This window comes from Pteronotus mesoamericanus, unplaced genomic scaffold (genome assembly GCF_021234165.1).
Source record: "Pteronotus mesoamericanus isolate MK-2021 breed Mesoamerican mustached bat unplaced genomic scaffold, CSHL_Meso_final contig_74, whole genome shotgun sequence".
In the NCBI taxonomy this organism is placed as follows: domain Eukaryota; kingdom Metazoa; phylum Chordata; class Mammalia; order Chiroptera; family Mormoopidae; genus Pteronotus; species Pteronotus mesoamericanus.
Window position 1 is genome coordinate 5,198,665 of NW_026555247.1, and position 26,574 is coordinate 5,225,238.

The following is a 26,574-nucleotide window of genomic DNA, read 5'->3' on the forward strand; positions in this document are numbered from 1 at the left end:
GGACGGCGGGGAGTCGGGGAAAGGCGAGCCAGCGTCCATCCTAGGCGCAGGCGCGGTGGGAGGCCTCGCGTGCGCGCACCACGGGTGGGCGCCTCGCAGGGAGGCGGCTACGCCCTCTGGCGGTGACCGCTTGCCCTTCCCGGGGTCGTCTCTTGGAATAAAGCCACTCGCGCCCCCAGCGGTGGTGGTTTGTTTTGGAAATCCGTTGCCGCAGATTCCTATGCCAGTAGCAGGTACTGTTCTCTGCGACCTCTATCTAATTCAAATACCTTTAATATTCTAAATGGGCCAATGTGAAGACAAAGGGAGGTAATTGATCCTTCTCTCTCCTTCCCCTGCATTGCATTCCACCGCCTCCAAATTTACTGTCCTCCTTGTGAACGGGAGCACAAGAATCCACAAGAAATTGTAGATTATTCCACTAGGTGTAGTCATGGCGGGTTCAAACAAAGCTTTGGTTCTTCGAAGTCTCCAAAGATAGAATCTAGAGTTCTACCACTAGGATCCGTGGTTCCCATACAGCCTTTGAACACTCTTTTCTATGCTACTCTTTCTTTATTTGCAGAACTGTAAGGATGGATAAATCGGTACTTTTGCCTTTAAGAATCTGAAGAGGTGACATAGGTGAGTTCTTCCCTTCCTGACCTATTCTGAAACCCAGTCCAGCCAAAACGTGCTTTAAGTTTTTCAAGCCTGATGTTTCCTGTCAATTTAATCTGGCGAGGGTCTATGGTTTAAAAATAAAAACAAAAATTGGTTTTAATTGCCCACATTACTGTACATTGTTGCTTGTCAAAAACGTGCCTACTCTCCCCACTCACATCCTCAGTCCCTGATAAATATATTTTAATGGCATATGCCAGATGGCTTAAAATGGGAGGAAAAAAACTCAGTAATAGACTGCCGACCTGGTTAAAGGTGATTATCTACCAGAGTATGGGGCCTATGTTTGCCTTTACCTTTAGACTGTCAGACAACTGGTGGGATTTCTTTTCTTTTGTAAACCACTTTATCTTTAGTAACTCAAAGTCTGCCATACAGACACACAAACCATATTTACAAGTTTACCTTCCCACAAAGGACTCTGCTTCTCAGTGATCTATTATACATTGTTTGTTGTATTGGCCACAATCAGGAGCATGAGATACAAATGTCAGACCATAGGAAATCATATGTACTTATTTTTGTTTTGTTTTGTTTTTAAAAGATTTTATTTATTTACTTTTAGAGAGAAGGGGAAGGAGGGAGAAAGAAAGGGAAAGAAACATTGATGTGTGAGAGAAACATTAATAGGTTATCCTCCCAACTGGGGACCTGGCCCACAACCCAGTCATGTGCCCTAACTGGAAATCGAACTAGCGACCTTTCATTTTGCAGGCTGGCACTCAATCCATTGAGCCACACCAGACAGGGCTGTACTTATTTTTGATACATCATACTTGATGTATAATTCATGTCTGCAATTTATTCTATATTTTCTTTTCTAAAACTAAATATGATCAGCTTCTTAAACATCCTGTGAAAGTATAAAATAGTTTGCTTTTACAATACCCTATAATAAACTTTGAAGCAGCTAAAATACTAGATCTTAATTGTTCCTACCACAAAAAAGAAAAATTTTGTGGCCTGATGGATGTGTTGGATACCATGGTAATCATACTGCAATATAGAAATGTATCAAATCAACATGTTGTATGCCTTAAAATTATACATTTTAAATGCCAATTATACCAGTTAAAATACATTTAAAAAATTTTTGCTTTTTGGGGAAAAAGTAACCTTCTCAAGTATTATTCTTTCTCATTTTAGAAGACATTTTTCACTGATTCATTAATGCCAAAGGTCTCAATTTGTAGTTTGATTAAATCTTAATTCTGTAATATCATGTTTTACAAAATTTTTTTTGCCTTCCATCAATGGTTTTCTTTTAGAGCTGTCTGAGAACTTTAGAATTTAGTTCATTTGATTTGGCTGGCTACTAAAAAATAATCATGATCAACTGAATAAATTATTTTGCTTGACCGAACTTTCAAAAATTCTACAAGCTCACAGTGAACTGATCCCAGTAAAAAGAGAGGCCCCCCTTCCTAAGAGCTAAGAAGGTCTTTGGAGAGTGCTCTGATTGGTTCAGTTTGCCATGTGCTCATGGTAAAAACAAATGCTGTGGCCAGATGACGTATCTTGGTATTTAACATATGGTTCTGTAAATTGTAGTATTCAAATTGCAGTGATCCATTTTCACAATCCCTACACAAAGAACTGAAAGTCCTTACTTGTAGGTTCTCTTGCTAAATTCAAAATTAAAAATGTCATCTCCTGAATTTAAGATATTTGTTTTCCTTCCTGACTCCAAACTGCAGAATGTACTTTTCTACACGTGTTAGAACATCTACTTATGAAATCTAATAATAGATTAGTTGCATTCTCCCACACATAACGTTCTCATTTTCTTGTCCCTCTTCTTTCTTGTGACCAATCTCTAACATCTATAATATATAAAACCTCTGCTAACTCCCAGAAGATAGGGTAGTCTTACTTTCAGACTGACCCTCCTGCTAACAAAAGCAAATAAAGGCTTTTTCTTTGTTGCTTCATTCTTGTTAATTTTATTTCAGGACTCTTCATTGTTTTATAAAATGAGAGTAAAAATTCTAAAAAAAAAAAAATGTAGAAAATAAAAACAGAAAAATTATACCAATTTGGTATAAATCACCTGAGAGTAACATTTAATTTTGCCATCTTCTGGGAGACCTACTGACAGATACAAGTAATAATGCTAGCCTCACATACTTGAGGGGGATAAGTAGGTGTTAGCCAGATTAAAGAACTGAATGTTCAAAAGTCTATAAAGGACAGTGAGCATAGTGAGCTGCTAGAACTCAAATATTCCAATTCTATTAAGGGGAAAAGGGATTAAGAGGTAGGCAGAGCTCAAAGTAGGAAGAACATAGGGAGAAGTACCCTGTGCTCAATACTAGGAATACTGCAATAAACAATACATACTTGCAGCATGCATTCTAATGAGGGAAACATTTAGTTATTTCAAAAATATTTGAGGAATCAAGATGGCAGAGGAGTGAGTGGAAGTCACACTGACCTCCTCCCAGGAAAAACCTGGAATATCAACTAAATTGTGGAGAAATCACCTGGAACAAACAAATGAACAAAAGTGAGAGAGGAACCTTGTAACCTCAGAGACAGAAGAATCAGTTTTAGCTCAATCTAACTGATAGAGAGTGTGGTACAGACTTGAGAAGGTGGGCGAGGTGCACACAGGCAGCAGCACCAGAAGGATATTGAAGCAGCCAGTTGGATCCCCCTGAGGAGCGGGGTCTAAACCAAAAGCAGAGATCTCTAGCCTATAGCATCAAAACCCAAAAAGTACACAGAAAACAGCCAGCTGTGAAAAGCAGCAGTGTTGCTCTCTGCTAGAGACAGGCAGCTGGAGACTCAAAGAGCCTTTTAAAGGGCCAATGCAAAATTTTTATTTGCAGCCACTTACCATGGTCTCCGGCAGAGGTCGGGGCAGAGTGGACTAGATACACCTGAGGAGAGACCGGGGAAGGAGGCTTTGGGGAAAGAACTGAGAGTAGCCGGCCGGATCTCGGTGCTGACTCATCCCCTATGTGGCAGCAGCCATCTTGCTCAGGCAGAGACCACTCCTCCTGAGCAGCACCACTGACAGAGGACCCAATACCCCGCCCCCAGCACCCTGTCCTGTGCTGTCTAAGCTGTCTGCTGAGTGCAGTTGGCAGCCACAGACAATAGATCCCTGGCTAAAGGGGGCAAAGAGAGGTCTGGAAACACTTGAGGAGAGACTGGAGATGGAGGATTTGGGGAGAGAATGGAGAGAGTAGCCAGCACGATCCCAGCACTGACTCCTCCCCCATACAGCAGCAACATAAGAGGACCCAATAACCCCGCCCCGAGAAGGGACTCCGCCCTGCCCTGAGCTGTCTAAGGCAGCCTGCTGAGGGCAGAGTGACTAGATTAACAGCTGAAGGAGACAGCCACAAATAGTAGATTACTGGAAGTCTCGAACAGACTGCCTAAGGTCAGACAGGGTCAACATCTGACACATTCTGAGGCAGATCCAGAAAGTAAAAACAGTGATCTCCTACCATAGAAGTTCATACCACAAAGTCAGGAAATCAAGACAGATCAACTTAAAAAGGAGAAGCAAAAAAGAAGAGTCTCACAAATAATGGGAAGACAAAGAAATATGCCCCACTTGAAGGGAAAGGAGGAATCCCCAGAAAGAGAACTAAATGAAATAGAGGCAAGTAAACTATCAGATAATTAAGTTCCAAACAATGGTTCTAAGGAAACTCAATGAGCTCAGTGAGCTCAGGGAGAATTACAAAAAACTACAGGGAAACTATGACGAACTTAACTGCCAACTATATCAGCATGAGAAAGGACATAGAAACTATCAAGAAGACACAAGAGGATATGAAGAATACAATTTCTGAATTGAAGAACACAGTGGAAGGAATCAAAAGTAGGCTAGATGAAACTGAGGACTGAATCAGTGAGCTGGAGGACAAGGTAGAAAAAAGCTCCCTGAAAGAGCAAGAAAATGAAAAAAGACTCAAAAAGAATGAAGAGGCATTTAGGGAAACGCAGGACAACCTGAAACGTAATAATATCCTTATAATAGGGATACCAGAAGGAGAAGAGGATGAGGAAGGGATAGAGAACCTGTTTGAAAAAATTATGATGGACAACTTCCCTAATTGGAGGAGGGAAAAAGTCACACAAGTCCAGGAAGCACATAGAATCCCATTCAAGAGGAACACAAAGAGACCCACTCCAAGACACATCATCATTAAAATGGCAAATATCAGGGAAAAACAGAGAATCCTAAAGGCAGCAAGGAAGAAAGAGGTAATAACATATAAGGGAACCCCAATATGGCTAGCAGCTGACTTCTAAACAGAAACACTGCAACCAGAAGGGAACAGCAAGAACTATTCCAAGTCATGAAAAGCAAAGGCCTGCAACCAAGGCTGCTCTCCCCAGCAAGGCTCTCAGTTAAAATGGAAGGCAAAATAAGGTGTTTCCCAGACAAAAGAAGGCTAAAAGAATACACCTCCAGCAAACCAGCACTGCAAAATGTGCTAAAGGGATTGCTTTAAGAAAATGAAGAAAAAGAGTCTATGACTACCCAGTTCCTTTCAGAGTTGCCGATACCTAGTATTACCAATATTTTTTAATATGTATTAATCTGATTGTGACAATGATGTGTTATTTTAATTATTCCTTTATTATTAGTTGTAACCAAACCTGTTTTTATATATTTCTTGCCTATTTCTATTATTTTTTAAATGCTTTAAATGACTTTCTGGTATTATTTATCCATTTTTTGATTAAATGTTTGTAGAATTTTTTTCCCCTAAAAAAACCAAACAAACCATTAACCCTTTTTTAGATGTGTTGCAAATACTTTCCTATTCTATTACTTGTCCTTTAACTTTTTTTATATGTATATTACTGTACAGTCTTAAATGTTTAATATAGTCATATTGTCAGTATTTTACTTTATAGCTTCTGGGTTTGAATATTTTACTTCAGGGTAAGAAAAATATAATTTTGTGTTTTCTCCTAAAATTCCTTAAATTCTACATATTGATTTTTAACTCACCTGAATATTTCTTGTATAATGTGTGAAATAGGGCTCTATATTTGTTTTATTTCAAGTAATAGTGGTCCATGCACCTTATTTGTTGAATAAGCCCTATTTTGCCCATTGATTTGAGATATCAACTTAATCATATATTACATTGTTAGACAGATGTATATGTTTGTCTCTAGAATGCTCATTATATTTCATTGATCTACGTGATTATTTCTGTGCTGGTGTCATGTTGGTTTAATTGCTGAGACTTTATAATGGTTTTAAATTTTTTAATATTTTATAATTAACTTTGACATTTAAAAAATAGATAAAATCAATCTGCATTTAAGAAAGAAAGAAAAAAAAGAGAGAGAGAGATGGAACTCCTACCCTTTGCGACAACATGGATGGAACTGGAGAATATTAAGCTAAGTGAAATAAACCAGTTGATGGAAAAAAAAATACCATATGATCTCTCCTATAAGTGGACTCTATACAACAAAATAAACTAACAAACAGAATAAACCACAGGCATGGAAACGTGGAGCAGACTGAAAGTGACCAGAGGGGATGGGGAAAAAGGACAATGGTGGAAAGAAAGGGAAGGGACTAGACAAAGAACATGTATGAATGACCCATAAACATGGACAACAGAGTGGTAATTGTCTGTGGGAGCAGGGGGTGGTGATGGGAAGGGTGGAGGGAGATAAAGGGGGAAAAATTGAGACAACTGTAATAGAATAAACATGATTTATAAATTAAAACAAATTCTTAAAGAATCAATTAAAAAAACTGAGGTCACACTGTGTGCTAGACACTATTCTAAATGATGGGAATGCAGAAGAGAACAGAACAGATACAATTCCCTGCCTTCATGCAGTTTACATTCTTGTGCCAGACAATAAATAAGCAAATAATTAAGTACAAAGAAGGAAATAAATACGGTGATTGACAGAGCAACACCGTTTAATCAAACTTTCTTTGAGGATGGAAATTACGTATATCTGCACTGTCCAAAAGGGTAACTGTAGCTACATATGGCTATTGAGCACTTGAAGTGAGATTATTGTAACTAAGGAACTGAATTTTTAATTTTACTTAATTTTCATTTAAATAGCTACATCTACATTTAGGCACTATTTTTAATCAAGGGACTCATCATGGGTTTTGTTTTTTAAAAACGCTGAAGACCAATTCCTCTCTTAGAGAGTTTCTAATAACTCCCTTTCCACTCACATCCAAAAGGAGAATATTCCCTGCAACGGTCTGATTGATCAATTTATATCCCAAGGCCACTGTGGTCAAGTAATGGAATGTAGGTATTAACGTAAGAGTAGAGTCAGCATCCTAAGGACCTCATGAATCACCAGGAGATTATTGGAAACTATTGGGAAGAGAAGGGGATAGGAAGAGAAGGGGAAGGGGAAGGAGAAGACAGCACACAAATGCTCTCTGCAGTCTTGCTAATCAATTATGGCCCATGGACTAGGGGCACCTTCGTCAATTTGAAAGCTTGTTAGTGTTTAAAATAATTCAACCAAGTAAATTTGAAGGTTGAATTGGCTTTATTAACCATGTGGAGGTCGCAGCTGATCTGAGACATACAAACAAACTCTTTTCTCAAATATTGTTACATATATTGGGTGTATAGGTTCAAGGTCACGACTAGCTGCACACTGTAGTGAGTAATGTTAAGCCATAACCTTTAAGCCATCAGTTTGGTTATAACTTTCGTAAAGGTGTATGATATTCAATAGTAGACTGAGAGAAACCGCAAACTCTGAGGTCAGTGTTGGGGTAGTTGAGTTTTTTTCCATGAACTTCGAAGTTAGTGTTGTGTTGGGTTTTTTTTCATGTACTGTTGAAAATGGCTGGAAAAATATATCGATTCGCTAATCCAAGACATGTTGAAGAACTTTAGTGAATGCTACTTGAGTCATTTATCATAATATTTTTGCAAGTGTTGTGAAAAGTATTTATGCCTTGACCATAGCAGTATTGTTTGCAATAACTATTACAAATGGTTTGCAAAACAAACTATTGAAGATTCTGACTGCTAATGTTAAAGACTTTTTTTGTTTGTATTTTGTAACGGTATCCATATTTCCATGTTTTGAAAAGAAAAATTTTTATTCTTTATGATTTCATTTTTCTTTCTATAATAATTTCTAGATTGTAACTGAAAATAAATTTTAGAAATCATGTATTTTATTATATTAATATGGTAAATGTCAATTTGTAGTGTTTTTTTTCTCATTTCAGCACATACTAGTAACGAATGTATCTCTCAGATACATGCAACATATTCTATAATTTTTTTGACTGCAACCTCTGCAGGGTTAAGTGATTCATGAATTGGGCATTTTGTACGGCTTAGCAACTAGAAGGGCACCGGCTTAGCAACTAGAAGGGCACCGTACAAAATGGAAGCGGATTGGGGCAAAGAAGCTATTTGTAAAAGAAAAGAAGCCAGGACATCTTTGGGGGAAGAGAAATGGGAGTGTTGTTAACATGTAGATTGCCTCTTCTTTCCCCAGTGGAAAATGGAAAGAGCGTAGGTGACAGGACAAACTGCTGATGCTTGCCCAGAAAATTCCAGGCTGGTTAGTGAAGATTATGTTACTGGTAGACGTTGAAACTGCAGTTAGATCAGGTATTAAATCTATGTTTGGTATTATAGGCTGTTAACACAAGTGACTCTGTTTTGGGCCTGTGGTTTTTTTCTTTAACATTAGAAATGCAGAATTTCAGATCCCACACGAACTGAATCAGAATTTTCTTTATAGAGTTTCGTCCAGGTGAGTCCTATGCACATTAAATTTCAATGAGTACTGATTTACAACATCCAAGAGTTTCAATGATAAATGATAAAATCCAGGCTGAAGATACAAATTAAAGCCATGGCTTTGGAGATCACCTGGGCTAAAGGAGAAAGGACCCATAAGGAGACCACCTAGTGTAGCCCTGAAGCATCCCAACATGTAATGGCTCAGTAGAGGATGAGGCAGCTGAGATATAAAAAGAGTAGCTAGTGGGATAGGAATAAAACCAGGTAAGCTTAGTATCCTGGAAACCAAACAAGGAGGGCATTACAGACAGGGTGTGTTGAATGTTGCTGAGATATTGAGTAAGATAGATAGAAGTTTGTCTTGGAGGGTTTTGATAACCTTTAGATAAGAAATTTCAGTGTAGTTTGAAGAGTGAACTAGAAGTGATAAAAACAAATATAGACAGCTCATTCAAGATGTTTTTCTGTGAAAGAAATCTGGCAGCAGTTGGAGTTGCATCGGAGAAGAACTTTGTATTGTTAGATAGATTTGTATGCTGACGGAAAAAATCCAGTGGAGAGGGAGAAAGTGATGATTCAGGTTAAGTGGTGATAAGGAATGGAATTTTTGAGGAAATGGGAGATGGGATCCATACTACAACAGAGAAGTTTGCCTTGGAAAGGAGTACTAATAGTTCTGCCCTTTATAACAGCAAGGAAAACAGGATGGCTTCCGTTTTATCAGACTTGAGAAACATTAGCGGAGAGTGTTTTGGAAAAGGACTGTAAAATGTTGGAGAGGGACAGAAGAAAGGAGTTGAAATCGTTTTTGAGCTCATTAGAGGAGAATAACACGATCTCCGGGCACTGAAGGGACCCTTTAGAAGTTTGTGACCAGAATTTAAAGTTAAAAATAATTAGCTAAATTGTGTGGTTTTCTTTAGGTACATTAAATAGTGTTGAAATTCCTGCCTTTGTAGCAGAATTTATGTAGTCCTTTGGGCTTCTCTCAGAACTTCCTTTCGCTCACGGGTATACTTAGTGCTGCATGATACGAGGTGGACTGCCATGCCGAAGAGCCCACTGATTGAATTTAAATTCCTCAAATCTCCCTCGAACAGGCGATTTCCTCCTACGGCAGCCCTAAACGATTTCAGCAGTCGTAAGGCACACCTCCAGCCGCCAGGGGCCGCAGTGGCGCTCCTCGCAGCCGGAAAGGAGGGCGACCCAGCTCGGCCTCTGCGTTTCCGCTGTGCGGCCGCTCCACTCTGCGCGCTCTTTACAGCGGAGGCCTTGGAGTAGGCATTTCCGGCCATTCATACTCCAGTACGTGGGCCATCGGTTGTTTTTTTGTGCGCTCTCGGACTGAAAACGTGACGGCTCCCTTAGGATGAAGCTCGTAAGGTGAGGAGGTGACCAAGTGGGTGGAGGCCGTGAAGGGACAGTTTGGCCCGGTAGCGGGAGGATTGGCTACCCCCCTTGTAGGAGGCGCGAAAGCCGCGTGCGCGGCCTGCTAACTGCCTCCGGCGCCCGCCTCTCCCGCCCTGTCTTGGCCGCGCCGCCGCCGGCACTCGGGCCTGGTGTTCAGACTGGTAGCGAGGGGATAAATTCATGTCTTCTGGGAGGTGGACGTAAAGGCCAAACCCTTTCTTCCTACCCAGTTTCTTAGGCCTTAAAGATACAGTTTCAGGTTTACAAGGTCTTGATTTCTGTTACTTACGATTTTCTAGTTTAGGCTTTCTAGTTTCTCTTTTTGGGGCTCATCTCAGCGCTCAGGAACCCGCACGCTCCCTGAGAACGTGCAAGATATAAAAATTGCATGCCCTGCGTAAGTAGTTCAAATTAATGCGCTTTTGAAAGAGTACTTAGAAGCTTCAGGAGGTTATCTGGGAAATAAGCCAATTTCTTAAGTATTTGAAGTCTGACTTAAGTTTTTTTTTCTTTTTTAGTTCATTTTTGATACTCTAGAATTAAGACTATTCAACCTACATTTCCCTGTAACGTAGGCCTTTCATTTAGGAAATTCCGCCCAGCTTGGGACAGAATCACTTTCCCTATTTGTGATGACGCGGATAATCGTTATTTCTTCCTTTTTACTTCTTAGACTTCGTTGATTTAAACCTACCGAAGACTTGTTTAAATAACCTAAAGGCATCTAATAAATAAGCCAGCAGTTATATATGTTTAGCCTGTTGAGTCAAGGATTGGCGGTGTTGACCAAACAGTTATTGGGCACCTGTTAGACTGTGTGCTGATAATGGACTTTTTTTTTTAAGTAGAGTCCCTACCTTGTTGGAGGTTTCTGTTTTGTGGGGAAGACAGACAAGTAGATAATTTGTGCTATGTTTGAAATAACATGTAAAACCCTTCAAGTTGGAGTGTGTAGAAAAGGCATTTAAGGTTAACTTTTAGTCCATTTTTATTTGAACTATAATTCTGGACATAACTGTCTCAGAATTAAAAGTATATTGCATTTTCTCAATACCTGGCAGTCTGAATTTATTTAATTTTATGTGATATTCTTTGGAATTAGTTTGTGTTATTTAAAGATTTCCGTGTTGTTAAAATTTGCTGTAAATTTTAATGACTCTTGAATCCTATTCCATGTCTTAGAATATAGAAACAGTTTCTTCTAACTGGAGAATGTATTTTGCACCGAGTGTGGGTGTTTGTCTAACTGATTGGCATTTCAATTGACTTCTTTCTGTACCTTAGTTGGTGGCACTATCGTTCTTGTTTTACTGCTACCCCAAACAAAAACCTGAGAGTCTTGACCTCTTTCTCGGTAGTCCTGATGTCTGAAAAATTTGGCATTTTTATCTGCCTTATGGAAGTATCTCTCTCTGTTGAATTCTCTTTGATTTTTGAACTTAAATAGTGTGGGTTTGTATACTGAAGGGTAGGTACCAGTAGGTAGAAAGATTTCTGATAGTAAAGGATTCATCAGGAAATAATTCCAGTCTATTTGGTTTCCAGGCTCGGATTATTATGTCTGTTTCTCCTGCCCCCGTACCATTCTAGTTGCCACCACTGAACTGTTTAGGCTCTGTTTTTCACCCCTGGTGTTTGTTTTTTTTTTCCCCAAGAAGTAATAACCTCTTGAGGTAAATATTTCATGCTATGAAATATAGTATGAAATATAGTTTATACAAAAATGTATAAACCTGTGTAACCCAAACCCCTGTTAAGATATAGAACGTTACCAAAGCCTTAGTTTTCGCAAGCCCTTCCCCGTCAATTTTTGGCCCTATACCTACAGAGGCAACCAGTTCTTCCACCATAGCTTAGTTTTGCTTGTACTAGAATTTCCTATATTTGGAGTCATGGAATATGTATTCTTGTTGTGTAAAATTTGTTTTACTCAGCATATTTTTAAGATTCATCTACATTAGGCTTGTATACGAAATTTGTTTCTTTTTATTAGTGAATAGTAGTCCATTGTATGTTTAAAAGTTACGTATTTAAAACTGTTTTGAACTTTATTGTGCAAGTCCCACACCTGCTTTGGGTAATTAGGAGTATTGTTGGTGGATCATGGCATTGATACACGTTTAGTTTTGTAAGAAACTGCCAGACCACTTTGAATAGTGGTTGTACCATTTTACACTCCAACCAGCAGTAGCTCAGAATTCCAGTTGCTCCATACCCTCATCAGCACTTGTTGGTTTAATTTTAGCCCATTTTAGTGACTATGTAGTAGTGTCCTGTTATGGCTTCGGTTTTCATTCTCCTAATGACTACTGATGGTGAGCACTTTTTCATTTATTTATTGGCCATTCACATGTAGCTGTGAAGAGTTTGATTTTTCTTGTGTTCTTTTAATTATAGGAATTCTTTATATATTATGCATACTAGTCCTCCTTTGTCAGATATAATTTTTCTCTAATGGCTTGTTTGTTCATTTCCTTAATGTCTTTGGTGACCAGAAATTATTTTGAGGAAGTCTTAACTTACCATCTTTTTCTTTTGAGGTGGTTATTCTCGATGCTGTCAAAGGAACTTTTGTCTAATCTCAAACCATGAAGTTATTCTGTTTGCTCTAAAAGCTTTATAATTTTAACTTTTAGGTTTAGGTTTAGATTGTGATCTACCTTCGATTAATATTGGTAAGTGGAGTAAGCTGGCAGCCCAGTTTCATTTTTTTTTAAATAGGGATTTCCAGTTACTCCATATTATTGAATATAAATCCCTATTGTTTCAACAAATTTCATCATTTGTTGAAAGGCATTTTCTTTGCCCATCAGACTGCTTTAGCAGTATAGAAGGTACATTTCTATAGTTTACAAAATAGAATATATAAATGTGGGTCTATTTCTGGACTCTATTGTGTTTCATTGATCAGTTTGTTGTTCCTGTGTCCTGACTACTGTAACTTTAATCTATATACTGCTTAGCCACCTGATTTGTCTTTCAGTGTAAATGTAACCGAGGCATTCCACTTAATTGATGAAAACCCTTCAGTTTTTAGTTCAGGGAATTCTTTGAAGGAGCTTGGGCTCTCCATGAAAAGAACCTTCCTAACTTCCCTATTCATTTTCTTGGACCTATATTCCATCAGTAGTACCTGGAATTTCTCAGTGTTGTGCTATTTCTTATTACCATATCTTTGCTCTTTTTGCTGCATATTTCCAACTTTTTAGACACCTTAGTATAAATCTATGATTTGATGCCCTTCTCCCCATGCTACATTATTTGCCTCGTAAAAATCTGTGCATATCTCCATTGATTTTCTAACTTAGTTACTTTTTTTAAAAAATCTTTTGTGTCCTTTCTACTGGAATTTGAGCTCATAGGTGGCCTAGTTTTACTTTCAAAAATGATTTGAAAGAATTTTTATGAAAGTAAAAATTATTGAGTGGGTCAGTTAAAATAAAAGTTGTATTTTTTTTTAACCCCAAAACTTGATAATGGGAGTAAACTAGTAGGTGAAAATTCTAGGCTAATATAGTTATAAGTGACTATTAAATTTAGAGCTCAGTTAAAGAATTCTTGTCTGGTGAAATAAAGTATTAGCAATTCATTGAGAGACTTCTTGACAGCAAACAAAAAAGAAGGGAGAGGATTCAACACATCAGTCTTTATATGAGGACATATGAACTGTTTAAAGTTTGGGCCCTGGCAAGATTAGATCAGTTTCTTAGAGCATAGTTCCAGTATGCCAAGATTGTGAGTTTGATCACCTGTCAGGGCACATTCAAGAATCAACCAATGAATACATAAGTAAGTGGAATAACAAATCAATATTTTTTTTTCCTCTCACCTCCTTCCTCTCTTCTAAAATCAACTTAAAAGGAAAAAAAAGTTTAGGACTTGATGTATCCCAAACCAATTATTTCCCCTTTTTTGATGGCTGACTATACTGCTAAAAAAGTGGTATTTTAAGGATGCCTTCCCTTTAATTGAAAAAGTCAGCCAACTATTATTCAGTGCCTTTTACAATCCAAGATTAGCTTAAAGATCATAAACCTTATCCTCAGCAGCAGTCTAATAGAGGAGGAAAATAGGTAATCCTACCTGTACAAGAAATTGAGAATGTGAACTACGTATTAGATCATATTGTGGAATTATTGTCCATTTTTCTAGATTGTGGTATTATGGTTATGTGGAAGAATGTCCTCATTAGAAAATGCATGAAGTGTCTGCAATTTATTTTTAGATGATTTGGTGAAAGTGTAAGTTTTGTGTATAAAAGGGGCACGCACACAAATGGCAACATTTCAATAATTTGTCAACCCTTCAACTTTTCTTCCTCTGCAATATTTCATAATAAAAATTAGGGGGAAACAAAAGGCTAGATGAAGTGTACTAAATACAAAACTAAATGAAAACAATCTTAGGATGGGAAATGTCTCCCTAAACATACCTAAGAAGGATTCACAAATTTAATAATATAAAATAGGGGGAAAATTGTATGACTAAAGAAAACCACAAACTTGAATGGCTGTAGCAAACTGGTAGAAAATAAAATAAAAATTTAATCTAATTGAAAATGTGTGAATCATGTGACTAGGTAATTCACAAAAGAAATACAGGTTTCCCCTATTTATGAAAATATATTCAACTTCACAACTAATAGGAAAAAAGCAGTGGGTAGGGCAGGGGAGAGTAATGGGGACAACTGTAACTAAACAACAATAAAATAAATAAAATAACTTTTTAAAAGGCAGGTTGACTTTTTTTCCTATTTGACAAAATTTAGAAGATTGGTAACAGTGTTTGTAACAATTTGCAAAAATGGATTTGTGATAATATATAATGGAAATGTCTCTAATATAATCTGCTAAATGAGAACTACAAATTAGAGGCGTTATTAGAGTTTTACCCAATTATGTAAAAAAACTTTATGTATATACTTATAAATGCATATAAAATGGTCTAGAAGAATATCCTTATGAACAAGGAGGGGGTTAGAAAGGTAAACTTCTACTTTATCATTTATTGTGTAAAAATAATTACTGTAATCTTTTACTACCAATTACAACTTATTTTTTATTCACTGAGACACAATTTACATACAGCGTTATAAGTTTAAGATGTATAACATAGTGACTTGACTTACATATATTTCAAAATGATTGCCACGGTAAGTTTAGTTAACAACCATCATCTTCATATAGATACCAAAAAAATAAAAAAAGATTTCTTTCCTGTGATGTGAACTTTTAAGATCTACTCTCTTAGCAACTTACTAATACACTACACAGCAGTGTTGACTATATTCAGTATATAATTGGGAGTTTGTACCTTTTGACCATCTTCATGTCATTTCTTGATTTCAATTTAATGGCTTATATGACTTTAAGATTTGTATGTATGGATGCTGTACAATGGTTTTGAAAATCAGAAATGTCGAAATGACTATTGTTATGCTCCTTCACAAATGTTAAGGTTTTAATTCAGGGAAACTTGAAATTGTTATGCAGACTATTAACAGGAATTGATGCAGATAACTAAGCAGATCTTCAACAATGAGAAATTTTACCTTTTGACTTAATAAACATGACTTTAAAGTTTTAAAGGTAAAAGTTATCATTTTATTCTTGCTGTCTTTATAGATTTTTGATGAAATTGAGTCACGAAACTGTAACCATCGAATTAAAGAATGGAACACAGGTCCATGGAACAATCACAGGTATGGAGGTTGGGCTGCTTATTTTCCACCTATCTCTTCTACCTACAGGCCAGAATTCTGTTTTGGTTCCTTAATGAATATTCTTGTAATAGGAATCTCATTCTTTTTGTCTGGATTATTTCACTGACTTACTTTCTTTAGCCTCACCTTAAGTACTTGTGCTAATACCAAACTGGGTTCCCCAGATTAGTCTATTATGTGACCCATTTCTTGCTTTTATGTCTTTCATGCTTTTGTGTCTGTGTGCCTGGAATGTTGCAACTCCCCAAATACATGTTATTTCTTTCATTAGAATTTTGTGTCCCTTGTTAGATTATAAAGACTTTGAAGATAGAGGATGGACTTCCATGTTTGGTTATCTTAGGTAAGAATATATGTGGGAGGTGAAGAGGGGGCAGTAAGGAACTATAAAACGCATAGATCTCTTCTGGTCAAGATGGCGGCATAGGCAGATGTGGCTCACCTCTTCACACCACATCAAAATTACAACTAAAGCATAGAACAACCGTCGCTCAGGAACATCAGAAATCAAGCTGAATGGAAGTCTTGACAACGATGGGATTAAAGAAACCACATCCATCCAGACTGGTAGGAGGGGCACAGATGCAGAACAAGCTGGTCCCACACCCACGTGCGATGGATAAAAATTCAGGAGGGATATCTTGGGAGCAAGGAGTCGCAAACACATACCAGGCCCCCAGCCCAGTGTGCCAGTGCCAGGAAGAGAAGTCCCCACAACTTCTGGCTGTAAAAACCAAAGGGAATTGAGTCCAAGGGAGACACTGCTGGAGCCCTAAGCAGTTCCTCTTAAAGAACCCACACACGGAGTCACTCACTCAGACTGACTCTGAGCTCCAACACCAGAGTAGTAGCAGCTTGAAAGGCACCAGTGGTATATGGAGAGAAACTGAAGTGTCTGCCATCAAGATGAGCAGAGGTCATTATCCCTGTTGTATATCCTCCTCACTCAGGGCCTATAAATTGCTGCCATATCTGAGACTCCAGCAACCTAGCGAACACTGTTTGACCCACTGTGGAGATCCCCGGAGGCTCTGTCCCACCAAAGCTGCCTTTCCATAGGATCTTGGTTCCTAAATCCTATCAAACAAGCAATAGCTGGCTTCAGTGAGCCCTAGCAGGAGCCAGCCTAGATTGACAGCTTGGCTTCAGCTGGTCATCTCCAAGCCCAGCAAGTAACAGCTATCCCACATTGCTTTACAACTCAGGCAGGGTGCCATGAGCAAAACACAGGTGGGGGCTGACCTTGGATTGTACCACCTGGGAAACCCCAGGGCTAATGCACAGCTACAGACCACTTCTGAGCACCACCACCCTGCTCTTACACAGCTGACCCTCCATGGATGGGGTGGAGATTAATGGTCAGTGGTCACAGCCAGTCCTTGCAGCTGACTGGTCAAGGTAAATCCCTCGCATTGATCTGCCAACAGCAACCAATGCTCAACTACAAGAGGAAGGTATACCTCAAGTACCCAGCTTGGGTAATGGGGGAGGCTGTCCCACTGGACTCTACAGGACACCTACTACATTAGGCCACAGTACCAAGACACAGAGTCAAAGCACCTCTTTGTAATAGAAACAAACACAAGGAGGCTGGCAAAATGAAGTTACTACAAAACATGGCCCAAATGAAAGAACAGATCAAAACTCCAGAAAAAGAACTAAACAAAACGAAGATAAACTATGAGATGCAGAGTTCAAAACACTGGTTATAAGGATGCTCAAGGAACTTAGTAAGGACTTCAGCAGTATAAAAAAGATCCAATCAGAAATGAAGGATACACTAATGAAATAACAATTTACAGGGAAACCACAGTAGAGTGAATAAAGTCAAGAATCAAATCAGTGATTTGGAACATAAGGAAGTAGAAAATAGCCAATCAGAACAACAGGAAGAAAAAGGATCCCCCCCGCCACCCCTCCCCTGCCGCTGCCAATGAGGGTAGTATAAGCTGTGTCTGGGACAATTCAAGCATTCCAACATTTGCATCGTAGGGGTGCCAGAAGGAAACATGAAAGAGCAAGAAATTGGAACTCTATCTGAAAAAAATAGTGCAAGACGACTTCCCTAAAATGGTCAAGGAAATAGACATGCAAGTCCAGGAGGCACGATTATGATGGTTGCAAAGAGGCCCACTCCAAGACACATCATAATTAAAAGGCCAAAGGTTAAAGAGAGTGACTTTTTTTTAACATCTCATCTGAGGCTGACCTTTTTTTAAAGATATTTTGTTGATTATGCTATTACAGTTGTCCTTTTTTTCCCCTTTATTACCCTCTACCTTGTATCCCCACTCCCAGGAGGAACCGCGCCCCCCCCCCCATTAGTTATATTCATGGGTCCTGCCTATAAGTCTTTTGGTTTCTCCATTTCCTATACTATTCTTAACCTCTCTCTATTGCGTACCTACTATTTGTGCTTATTCCCTGTACCTTTTCCCCCATTCTTCCTCCCCTCCTCTCTGATCACTATTTCTGTGATTCTGTTTCTGTTCTACTTGTTTGCTTTTTTTTTTTTTTTTTTTAGGTTCAGTTGATGATAGTTGTGAGTTTGTTGTCATTTTACTGTTCATAGTTTTGATTTTCTTTTTCTAAGTCTCTTTAACATTTCATATCATAGGGGCTTGATATGATATGAACAACTCCTTTTCATAAAGGTAATGATTAACTCCTTTAACTTGACCTTACCTGGGAAGCACTTTATCAGCCCTTCCATTCTAAATGATAGCTTTGCTGCATAGAGTAATCTTGGTTGTAGGTCCTTGCCTTTCATGACTTTGAATACTACTTTCCAGCCCCCTCTTGCCTGTAAGATTTCTTTTGAGAAATCAGCTGATAATTTTACGGGCACTCTTTTGTAGGTAACTCTTTCTCTTGCTGCTTTTAAGATTCTCTCCTTATCTATAACCTTGGGTAATGTAATTATGATGCACCTTGGTGTGTGCTTCCTTGGGTCCAGCTTCTTTGGGATTCTCTGAGTGTCATGGACTTGATGGAAGTCTTTTCCCTTTGCCGTATTGGGGGAGTTCTCCATTACTTTTTCAAATAAGTTTTCAATTTTTTGCTCTTCCTCTTCTTCTGGTACCCCTATAACTCAGATGTTAGAAGGTTTAAAGTTGTCCCGGAGGTTTCTACGCCTGTCCTCACTTTTTTGTATTCTTGTTTCTTCTGTTCTTGTTGAATATTTATTTCTTCCTTCTGCTCCAGATCATTGATTTGAGACTTAGTTTCCCTCCCTTCACTGTTGGTTTCTTGTATATTTTCCTTTATTTCGCTTTGTATAACCTTCACTTTTTCCTCTATTTTGCAACAGTACTCAACCATTTCTGTGAGCATCCTGATTACCAATGTTTTGAACTCTGCATCTGATAGGTTGGCTATCTCTTTGTGACTTAGTTGTATTTTTCTGGAGCTTTGATCTGTTCTTTAATTTGGGCCATATTTTTATCTTGGTGCACCTGTTATGTTGGAGAGGTATTCACCTTAGGTATTCACCAGGGCAGAGCAACCCAGGTCACTATGTTGTGGTACTGGGGTCAGAGAGGGAACAATGCTGTTTGCTCAGCTCTCCAGCAGCTTTCAGTCACTTCCACCACTACCCACAAGCAAATTGGCCCTTTCTGGAGCTAATTCCCGGGTGGGTGAGTTTGTGTATGTTCTGGGACCTTGTGGGTCTCTCCAGCGGACTCTGCTGTTTGTCTGGAAGCTTCTCCCACTGTCATAACCCCCATAGGTTCTCACAGCCAGAGGTGTTGAGGCTTTCTTTTCCCGAGCTGGTACCATGGGTTGCATGTGTGTCATGCTCTCCAGTTGTTCCTCCTCGTTTATCCACATGCAGATGTAGCGCTACCTTGCCTCACGTTCTCTCCTCTCCGACCAGGCTTCCCTCCTACTGGTCTGGGTGAATGTTTCTTCTTTAACTCCTTGATTGTCGGACTACCATACAGTTCGATTTTCTGGCAGTTCTGGTTGGTTTTTTTATTTGTTTGTTTTTAAATTTGTTGTTCCTCTTTTTGGTTGCTGCAGGAGGCAAAGTGTATCTATCTGTGCCTCCATCTTGGCTGGAACTGAATCAAGAGAGACTCTTAAAAGCAAGAGAAAAAAAGAAGTTAGTTACCAGGTGGTTGCCAGATGAGAGGGGGAAGGAGGAAAATGGGTGAACAGGTGAGGGGATTAAGACGTACAAATAGGAAGTTACAGAATAGCCATGTTGATGTAAAGTACAGTATAGGAAATGGAGCAGCCAAAAAACTTATACACATGACCTGTGGACCTGAACAGTGGTGGGGGGATTGCCTGAGGGGGGAGGGTAAAGGGGAGAAATTAAGGATAATTGTACTAGCAGAATGAATAAAATACAATTTTTAAAAAAATGCATAGATTGAGCATCTTGAGTAAACCAAGAAAATGTACTGGATTAAATTGATATTAATTGTGAGTATAGTAGATCTTCACAAGACCAGTTGCTTTGAAAGGAAATCAGTACAATGTAGGATTTTGTTTGCTTTCTCCTGGGGTCTGTTTTTTAGGAACTCAGAATCTAGTGATGGAGACCACACTCAAAAACATAATGTAATGCAAAGTTTGCCTAACATATAGTAGGTACTTAATAAGTGATGTTGGGAGGGGGGGAGTTAAAGTGAGTTGGGAAAGCAAAAGATGTAATTACGTCTTCCACTGACCACCATCATTACAAGCTTTTTGTATCCTTTATGAATATGTATTTTAGTTTTCATAGTAAGGATAATCATACTGTCTACCTGTTGGGATTTTGAGGATTAAATTAAAATGTCTTAGCATGCAGTTCCTCGAACACAGAAAGAGCTTATAATTTTTTTTTTCATGTTGATAGATCAAGGTCCCCAAGGAGATGGAATGTATCAAAAGTATGTTAATTTTGGGAAAAGAGAGAATCTTCTATGACGGGAGTAAAGGGAGGAAAATATTAGTAATAATTAGTAAATTTGAGATGGATATTGGGAAAGTTGAGAGAATGTATGGTTTTGGGTCTTAACTCTATACGACAGAAATTTACTAGCTCTTCAGTTATCCTGTTTGTTCAGATGTATTGATAAGGGCTCCGAGAATTGAGTATTCCTGTTGTCCTAAAAAACTTTGCTTTTTATTTTCTAAAATCTCATACTAAAAATGACTAATGGGAAAAAAAGTTTGAGGAATGCCACTCAAAACCTGTGCAACTTTAGTAATCAAAGTGGTAACAAAAAACAGTAATGCTCATTTTAAAAAAACACTTAAAAAGACATACTAAGTTTCTGTAATAAGAAAAAAATAGTACTGTGCATATAGGACTTTATTCTTAAAGCAAAAATGAAGATAGCTTGGTGGAACAGGATATAAGGAAGTTATGGAAACAGTGGGAGAACTGTGCAGTAAGCATTGCCTGAGGGTCGAGGACACATGGGGACAGTGAGAATAGACGTGTGTACCAGGTTCTCCATTGCTTACTGCATTTGCTTCTGTAAGCAGTTCTAACATGGTAGTGAACATCTCTGTAAAGGAAAGACTTCTGATTTGTACTAACAGTATCTCCCATTTACCAGTGGACATAATCATGTTGTAGATACTTGCACTGTAGCAGAAAAGTACTTTGTAATATGGTGTACACTGTGACTTGATATATTAATTGGTTGTCTTCCTTATGGTGCTAATAATCGCTCTTTTTTTTTTTTCCTTCTAGGTGTAGATGTCAGCATGAATACTCATCTTAAAGCTGTGAAAATGACCCTGAAGAACCGAGAACCTGTACAGCTGGAAACGCTGAGTATTCGAGGAAATAACATTCGATATTTTATTCTACCTGACAGCTTACCTCTGGATACACTACTTGTGGATGTTGAACCAAAGGTGAAATCTAAGAAAAGGGAAGCTGGTAAGTTTGAAGGATTATAAATGTTTTTTTCAATGTACTTATACTCTAATCCACTATTCAAGCTATAAACATTTGCAAACAACTCAGGGTTTTTTGTTTTTGTTTTTAATTGTCTATTTGCCATGAATGTATATAGTATTATTATTACTGGTGGTATCATTAAAAACATGGATGCTCTTCTTGTACATTTGTTCATGGCCATGTCTCCCATGTTATACGTAGTTTGGATGATTTGGAGATGGGCTCTTTTATTCCTGGTATTCTGAAATTTCTTTATGACTTGGTGTAAGATCTTTGCTTGTCCTCCATTTTTTTCCTTCATTTTGTTTGGGTATTTGGTGGGCCATTTCAGTACGGATATTTTTTCTTATTTTTCTCTTTGTTCTTGAGAAATTTCCTTGACTTTATTTTCCGGTATATTTAATTTTCAAACCTCCTTGTTCTATGATAACTTTTTAGAGAATTCTGTTGTTTTAGGGATGTGTTTTTAAGTTGTTTTCGGTATTCGGCATTATTTATTTTCTCTTTTCATTTGATCTTTTTGTGGTCTTTACAATAAAGGCCTTACTTAAGTATCTTGCTCTTTGGCCATCTGTTACTTGACAAGGACCCAAAAAGAGAAGTTCTGAGAAGGTGGCTAGACTCCTCAGCTGGTGGGTATCATTGAAGGATGGTTCAGGAGTTGGCCTCTTCACTGAAGACACCCAGATTTCAATATATGGAGGTCTTTTCTGGAGCTGTTTTTTTCACAAAAAGATTCCAGTCACCTGCCATACCTGACAGCATTATAAAAACAGGAAGGAGAAAGGGACTGGGTGTTTTGTAGACAGTCACTTAATGTAATGATTTCCAGACTTTCCTTCCACTCAAACTAAAAAATGTGCCTTACATCATAACCCACTTATACATATTATTAAAACAAAAGTTTCAGGAACAGTAATTAGCCTTAATACATGCAAATGCCCTTAAGTTTTCTAACGTATTGTCTTTGAGTTAAGAAAAATTTCAGATTACAACCTATAACTTAAACACTGACTTAATACCCCTCTCCCTTCCTGTCAGCTCTGTGCCTCTTGCTGCCATTTACCTTGCAAGTGTCTTCAAATACGAAGCCTTTCGTTTCGGTGTCTTCAGGTTCATTTCATCTATTTTTTCCTACCTCCCTGTTAGGAAAATAATCAGTTTTTCAAGGTGGGGAAGAGGACTTAGACAGTCGACTGCTCCACATGGAATTGTCAACCTTTTTTTTTTTTTCCTATTTTCAGCCCAGTGTTCTCATCTTACCCTTGGTTCATAACGTCCTAGGTCTCTTGGAAGTTATTCTTCCTTTATTGAACATTTGCTGTTCTTAGACTACTGTCTAACTTTAAAAAGTTGATGAAACCTTTCAACCACTGTATTTTTCTCTGCTTTCTTTTTGTCTTTTTTTTGTCTTTATAGGTATATACCATTGTTATTCCTTTTCTATCATGAACAGTGTTTCAGAAGGAATTAAAGGTGTCTGCTTAATCTGCCTTGTTTTAACAGAAGCCCTAGACCTCTTTGTATTTCTTTGAATAGTAAAACTGAAAATAATAGGTATAAATTTAGAGTGTGACTGACTTGACTCCATGTCAGGATTTTACAACATTTATAGCTGTCCAAGGTGAAATTAAATTCATCTGGACATCAGTTTTCTGTCACTGATACTCAAGTAGAGTTAGGATGACCAGGTGACACAGAGATAATGCTATATGGATTAAAGTACTAGGTTATGCTTGTATCAAATAATTTAAGATTATGAACAGCTATGAGGTTGTTGCTTGATATAATACATTTTTAAATTTGGCTTTGAACTAACTTGCTTGGATTCTAATCAGTAACAAAACATCTGGCACATGGTGGTCATGTTCTGTTCCACTGATTTGGTATCTCTTCCGTCTTTGCGAGATTTGGGTACCAATTTGCATTTCATTTTGTTGTGAATTTGAGGCATGATACAAAGAAAAATACTTTGAAACTGGATGAATTTCTTAGTAAATATATTAAGACAAACAAATATAATAAAGTGCCTTTGTAGGCCAGCAGTTCTTGGTTCTGCATGGTAATCTGTCAAGAGGGTGACTATGAGGTTACATTTGAGAGGAGCCAAGTTTTCTAAACTATAGATACTGTTTGAGGTGGCCAGGCAACATCAGTACAGAAGAGAATTTACCTTGCTTTATTTTTCTCTTTCCTCAGTTGCAGGAAGAGGCCGGGGCCGAGGAAGAGGAAGAGGACGTGGCCGGGGCAGAGGAAGAGGGGGTCCTAGGCGATAATGCCTCTCAAGATTACTGTTTCAAAGTGCTGTGTCCATTGAGATATTATTTGTAAAGGTTTTGTCTTTTTATGTCAGTTTTTAATAAACATAAATGTAGGCCAGCTGTCTATTGACTACATCAAGTTTAGTTTTAATAATTCATGTATATTTGTGACATTAACACAGTAATAGCTGAATATTACTACATGGCCATCCCAGAATAATTATTTTGTTTGTTTTACTTTTTCACTCCATGAAACCTAACAGGTGAAGTGGGTTTTGTTACTTAAGAAGCTGAAGTCCTGTGGAGTGGGGTCTAAAATTGATCCTCCTTTCCTGAGTTTTTCTCCATGGAGACTTGGGTACTTAGTAAAAGGTGATAGTCATCTTCATTGGTTTTGTTGTGATGAATTTTTTTGGTTTTAATTTTTTTTCTACAGTTTCTCAATAGTATATAGTTTTACATTCTTCTGCATTGAAACTTCAGATGATGTTCACTAGGTTGAAATGTGTTAATGTGGAATATACCTGTCAGTGGCTCCTTTATCAAGTACTTTTACAAGAAGTCCTTTAAGAACAAAAGGAAAAAGACCTTTTTCATGTGATGGCAAAACTGGATTCATTCCAGTAGTTAAGGATTTTTTTTAATTGTTTCAATTAAGCTTAGAGAAAAATACTTCTCAGTTTATACAGTTCCTTGTAAAGCTTACTACCATTTGTTTATATGCTAAGGGAAAAAAACTTTGAGGATTGGGAGGAATTACATCTGTATTTTGACTTAATGATGCTTGTGGAGTTTTGTTTTTTAAATGCGGAAATTTCCTGCAAAGACTAAAAAAGTTTTAGGCCCTGCAAATTGAGAGATAGCAAGAGCATTTGTGTGTGGTATGTGAATGTGCATTTCAGTCTCTTCCACCCACTAATGTTGGTGTTCCTATTATTTGAACTTAAGCAGAAGACAAGCGAGCCCTATGAAGCAGCAAGGTTGAGAGGAGATTTAAAGTGAACAAACAGAAAAGACCTGTCACAGGTGAACGAACATAAATTGACTCCTGCCCTCATGGACCTTGTAGGCTAAAAGGGAAACAAAATTAAATAAACACTGATAAATCACTGCAAATTGTGGCAACTCTGGTAAAGAGTACTTCATGTTATCTGTTTTAAAAGCAGTGTACATAGGCTTCTCATGATTTTAAGTCGTGCGCCAACATAACAGCAAATGTATTTCATTAATTTGTGATTTTTAACGTGTAGATGTTTGCAGCATGACACCGGTCTAGTAACATAGTTTAAATGTAAGATTAAACCATAGTGGTTACTAGATAGAGTTTATTCCACTAGAGACTACTATTTCATTTTTATGTGAAAAATTTTATGAAGAAAAAGTTGTTTGAATTGATTGCCATTATTAGCTATAAAGGAAGCACTGCAGTATGAGTAGAAAATAAACCAACATGCTTCTCTTGCCTCACTTCCCCCCAAAAAAGTATGTAAGGATCTTAGTCCTGCTGCATTTTGTACACATCTGATAATCTTTTAAAGCTTAAGATTTTGTGGAGTTCAGTTTTCCTAAAGAAACTTATGCATTTGGGTAGAAAACCATAAGTGAAATAGGAAATCAGATTTCTATTATAATTATGTTCATTATGCAAGGATTGCTTAGTATTTTGAAATGTATTAATGTAGTCAGCAAACAAAATTTATACGATTATACTGTTGAAATGACATTTTATAAGATACAGCACTTATTTCTGAAAACCTAAACTGGAAGATATTTCCTTAACATGATGAAAAAAATCCATCTTAAACCAATAGCAGACATTTTCTAGAGACATACAATTAAAACAGCCAAAAAATATGTCTGATATTGGTCTTTATTATTTAAAGTGAAAATTCTTGTGGTTCCAAAAAATTAAGGGGCATACTTTCGAAAAGGAAGGGAAATTTACTGTTACCATGTAGGAACATGGTAGTGTTACATTTTGCTGAACCAGCTTTTTCTCAGTAAAGCATTAAAGTGTATATTTTAAATTTTGGGTAAGGTCAGTATACATATGAGATTCAATTTAGAAAAGAATAACAAAGGCTCTAGATGTCAAATGCAGTGGATTTTAGTTATTCACGGTAGTTACGTTCTATAAAGTTGCCGCAAACCATGAATTAGTGAATACTGAACCAGTGTTCCTAGGGAAAACACAGGGTTAGATTCCTATGAGTCTCTGGTCACATTTTCATCAACTGATCAATACAAAACCTTGTTTTATGTGATTCTGTTTAGACCTAATTTAATATATATAGTTTACATTGAATTCATGACCAACAGCACTGTAACTTGTGCCCAAATGAAGCTTTTCTAACACATGTATTTTCTCCAAAAGGCACATGACCATCTTGTGCATGTTTAAACACTGTGCTTATGGGCCATTTTTTGAAAATCACAAACAAAAGAAAAATGACAAATATTTAAAATGTGGTGCTAAATAGACCATTAAAAGAACATTTGTTTACAGTATGAGAGCTGAACAAGACAGAATTTCTTCAGTCTCAGCTGGGAACATGCATATCAGGTGACAGACTTTGCTGCTCTGTGTATGCATGACCATGAAGGCACCAATGAGTATTGATTTTGGAGTTACAAATTTTAGCAAGTAGCTGACTTCCCACATATGGACTCCCAGGATAATGAGGATTGATTATACCTATCATTTTGGTAAAATTATACCAAAGTATTTTATATACTTTGTTAACTATAGTGAAGGGGTACTAAGGTGGATTTCTTATATATGTTTTAGTGTCTTTGAAATGAAGATGCACCATAAAGGGAATAAATTTAGATCATATATCAAATCAAGTTTCTTTGTTAATACATAAA

General features: G+C 37.6%; 1 protein-coding gene across 2 annotated transcripts; it reads left to right on the forward strand.

Annotated features, from left to right (window-relative positions):
- The first annotated feature begins 41 nt into the window (after positions 1-41).
- On the forward strand, positions 42-26,573 carry SNRPD1 (small nuclear ribonucleoprotein D1 polypeptide). Of its 2 annotated transcripts, XM_054583437.1 has the most exons (5): positions 42-233; positions 566-624; positions 15,440-15,516; positions 21,233-21,424; positions 23,645-26,573. In XM_054583437.1, exons 3-5 carry the CDS (start codon positions 15,447-15,449, stop codon positions 23,719-23,721), a joined length of 339 nt encoding a protein of 112 aa, XP_054439412.1. In that variant the 5' UTR covers positions 42-233; positions 566-624; positions 15,440-15,446; the 3' UTR covers positions 23,722-26,573. The 2 variants fall into 2 exon arrangements, with proteins under 2 accessions (XP_054439412.1, XP_054439411.1); XM_054583436.1 differs by lacking the exons at positions 42-233; positions 566-624 and adding an exon at positions 9,632-9,788 and having other exon boundaries at positions 23,645-26,572.
- Position 26,574: the final 1 nt, after the last annotated feature.

Coding starts and splice junctions, on each gene's coding strand:
- SNRPD1 (XM_054583436.1), top strand. Junction 15,517..21,232: donor GGTCCATGGAACAATCACAG/GTATGGAGGTTG, acceptor TTTTCCTTCTAG/GTGTAGATGTCAGCATGAAT. Junction 21,425..23,644: donor ATCTAAGAAAAGGGAAGCTG/GTAAGTTTGAAG, acceptor CTCTTTCCTCAG/TTGCAGGAAGAGGCCGGGGC.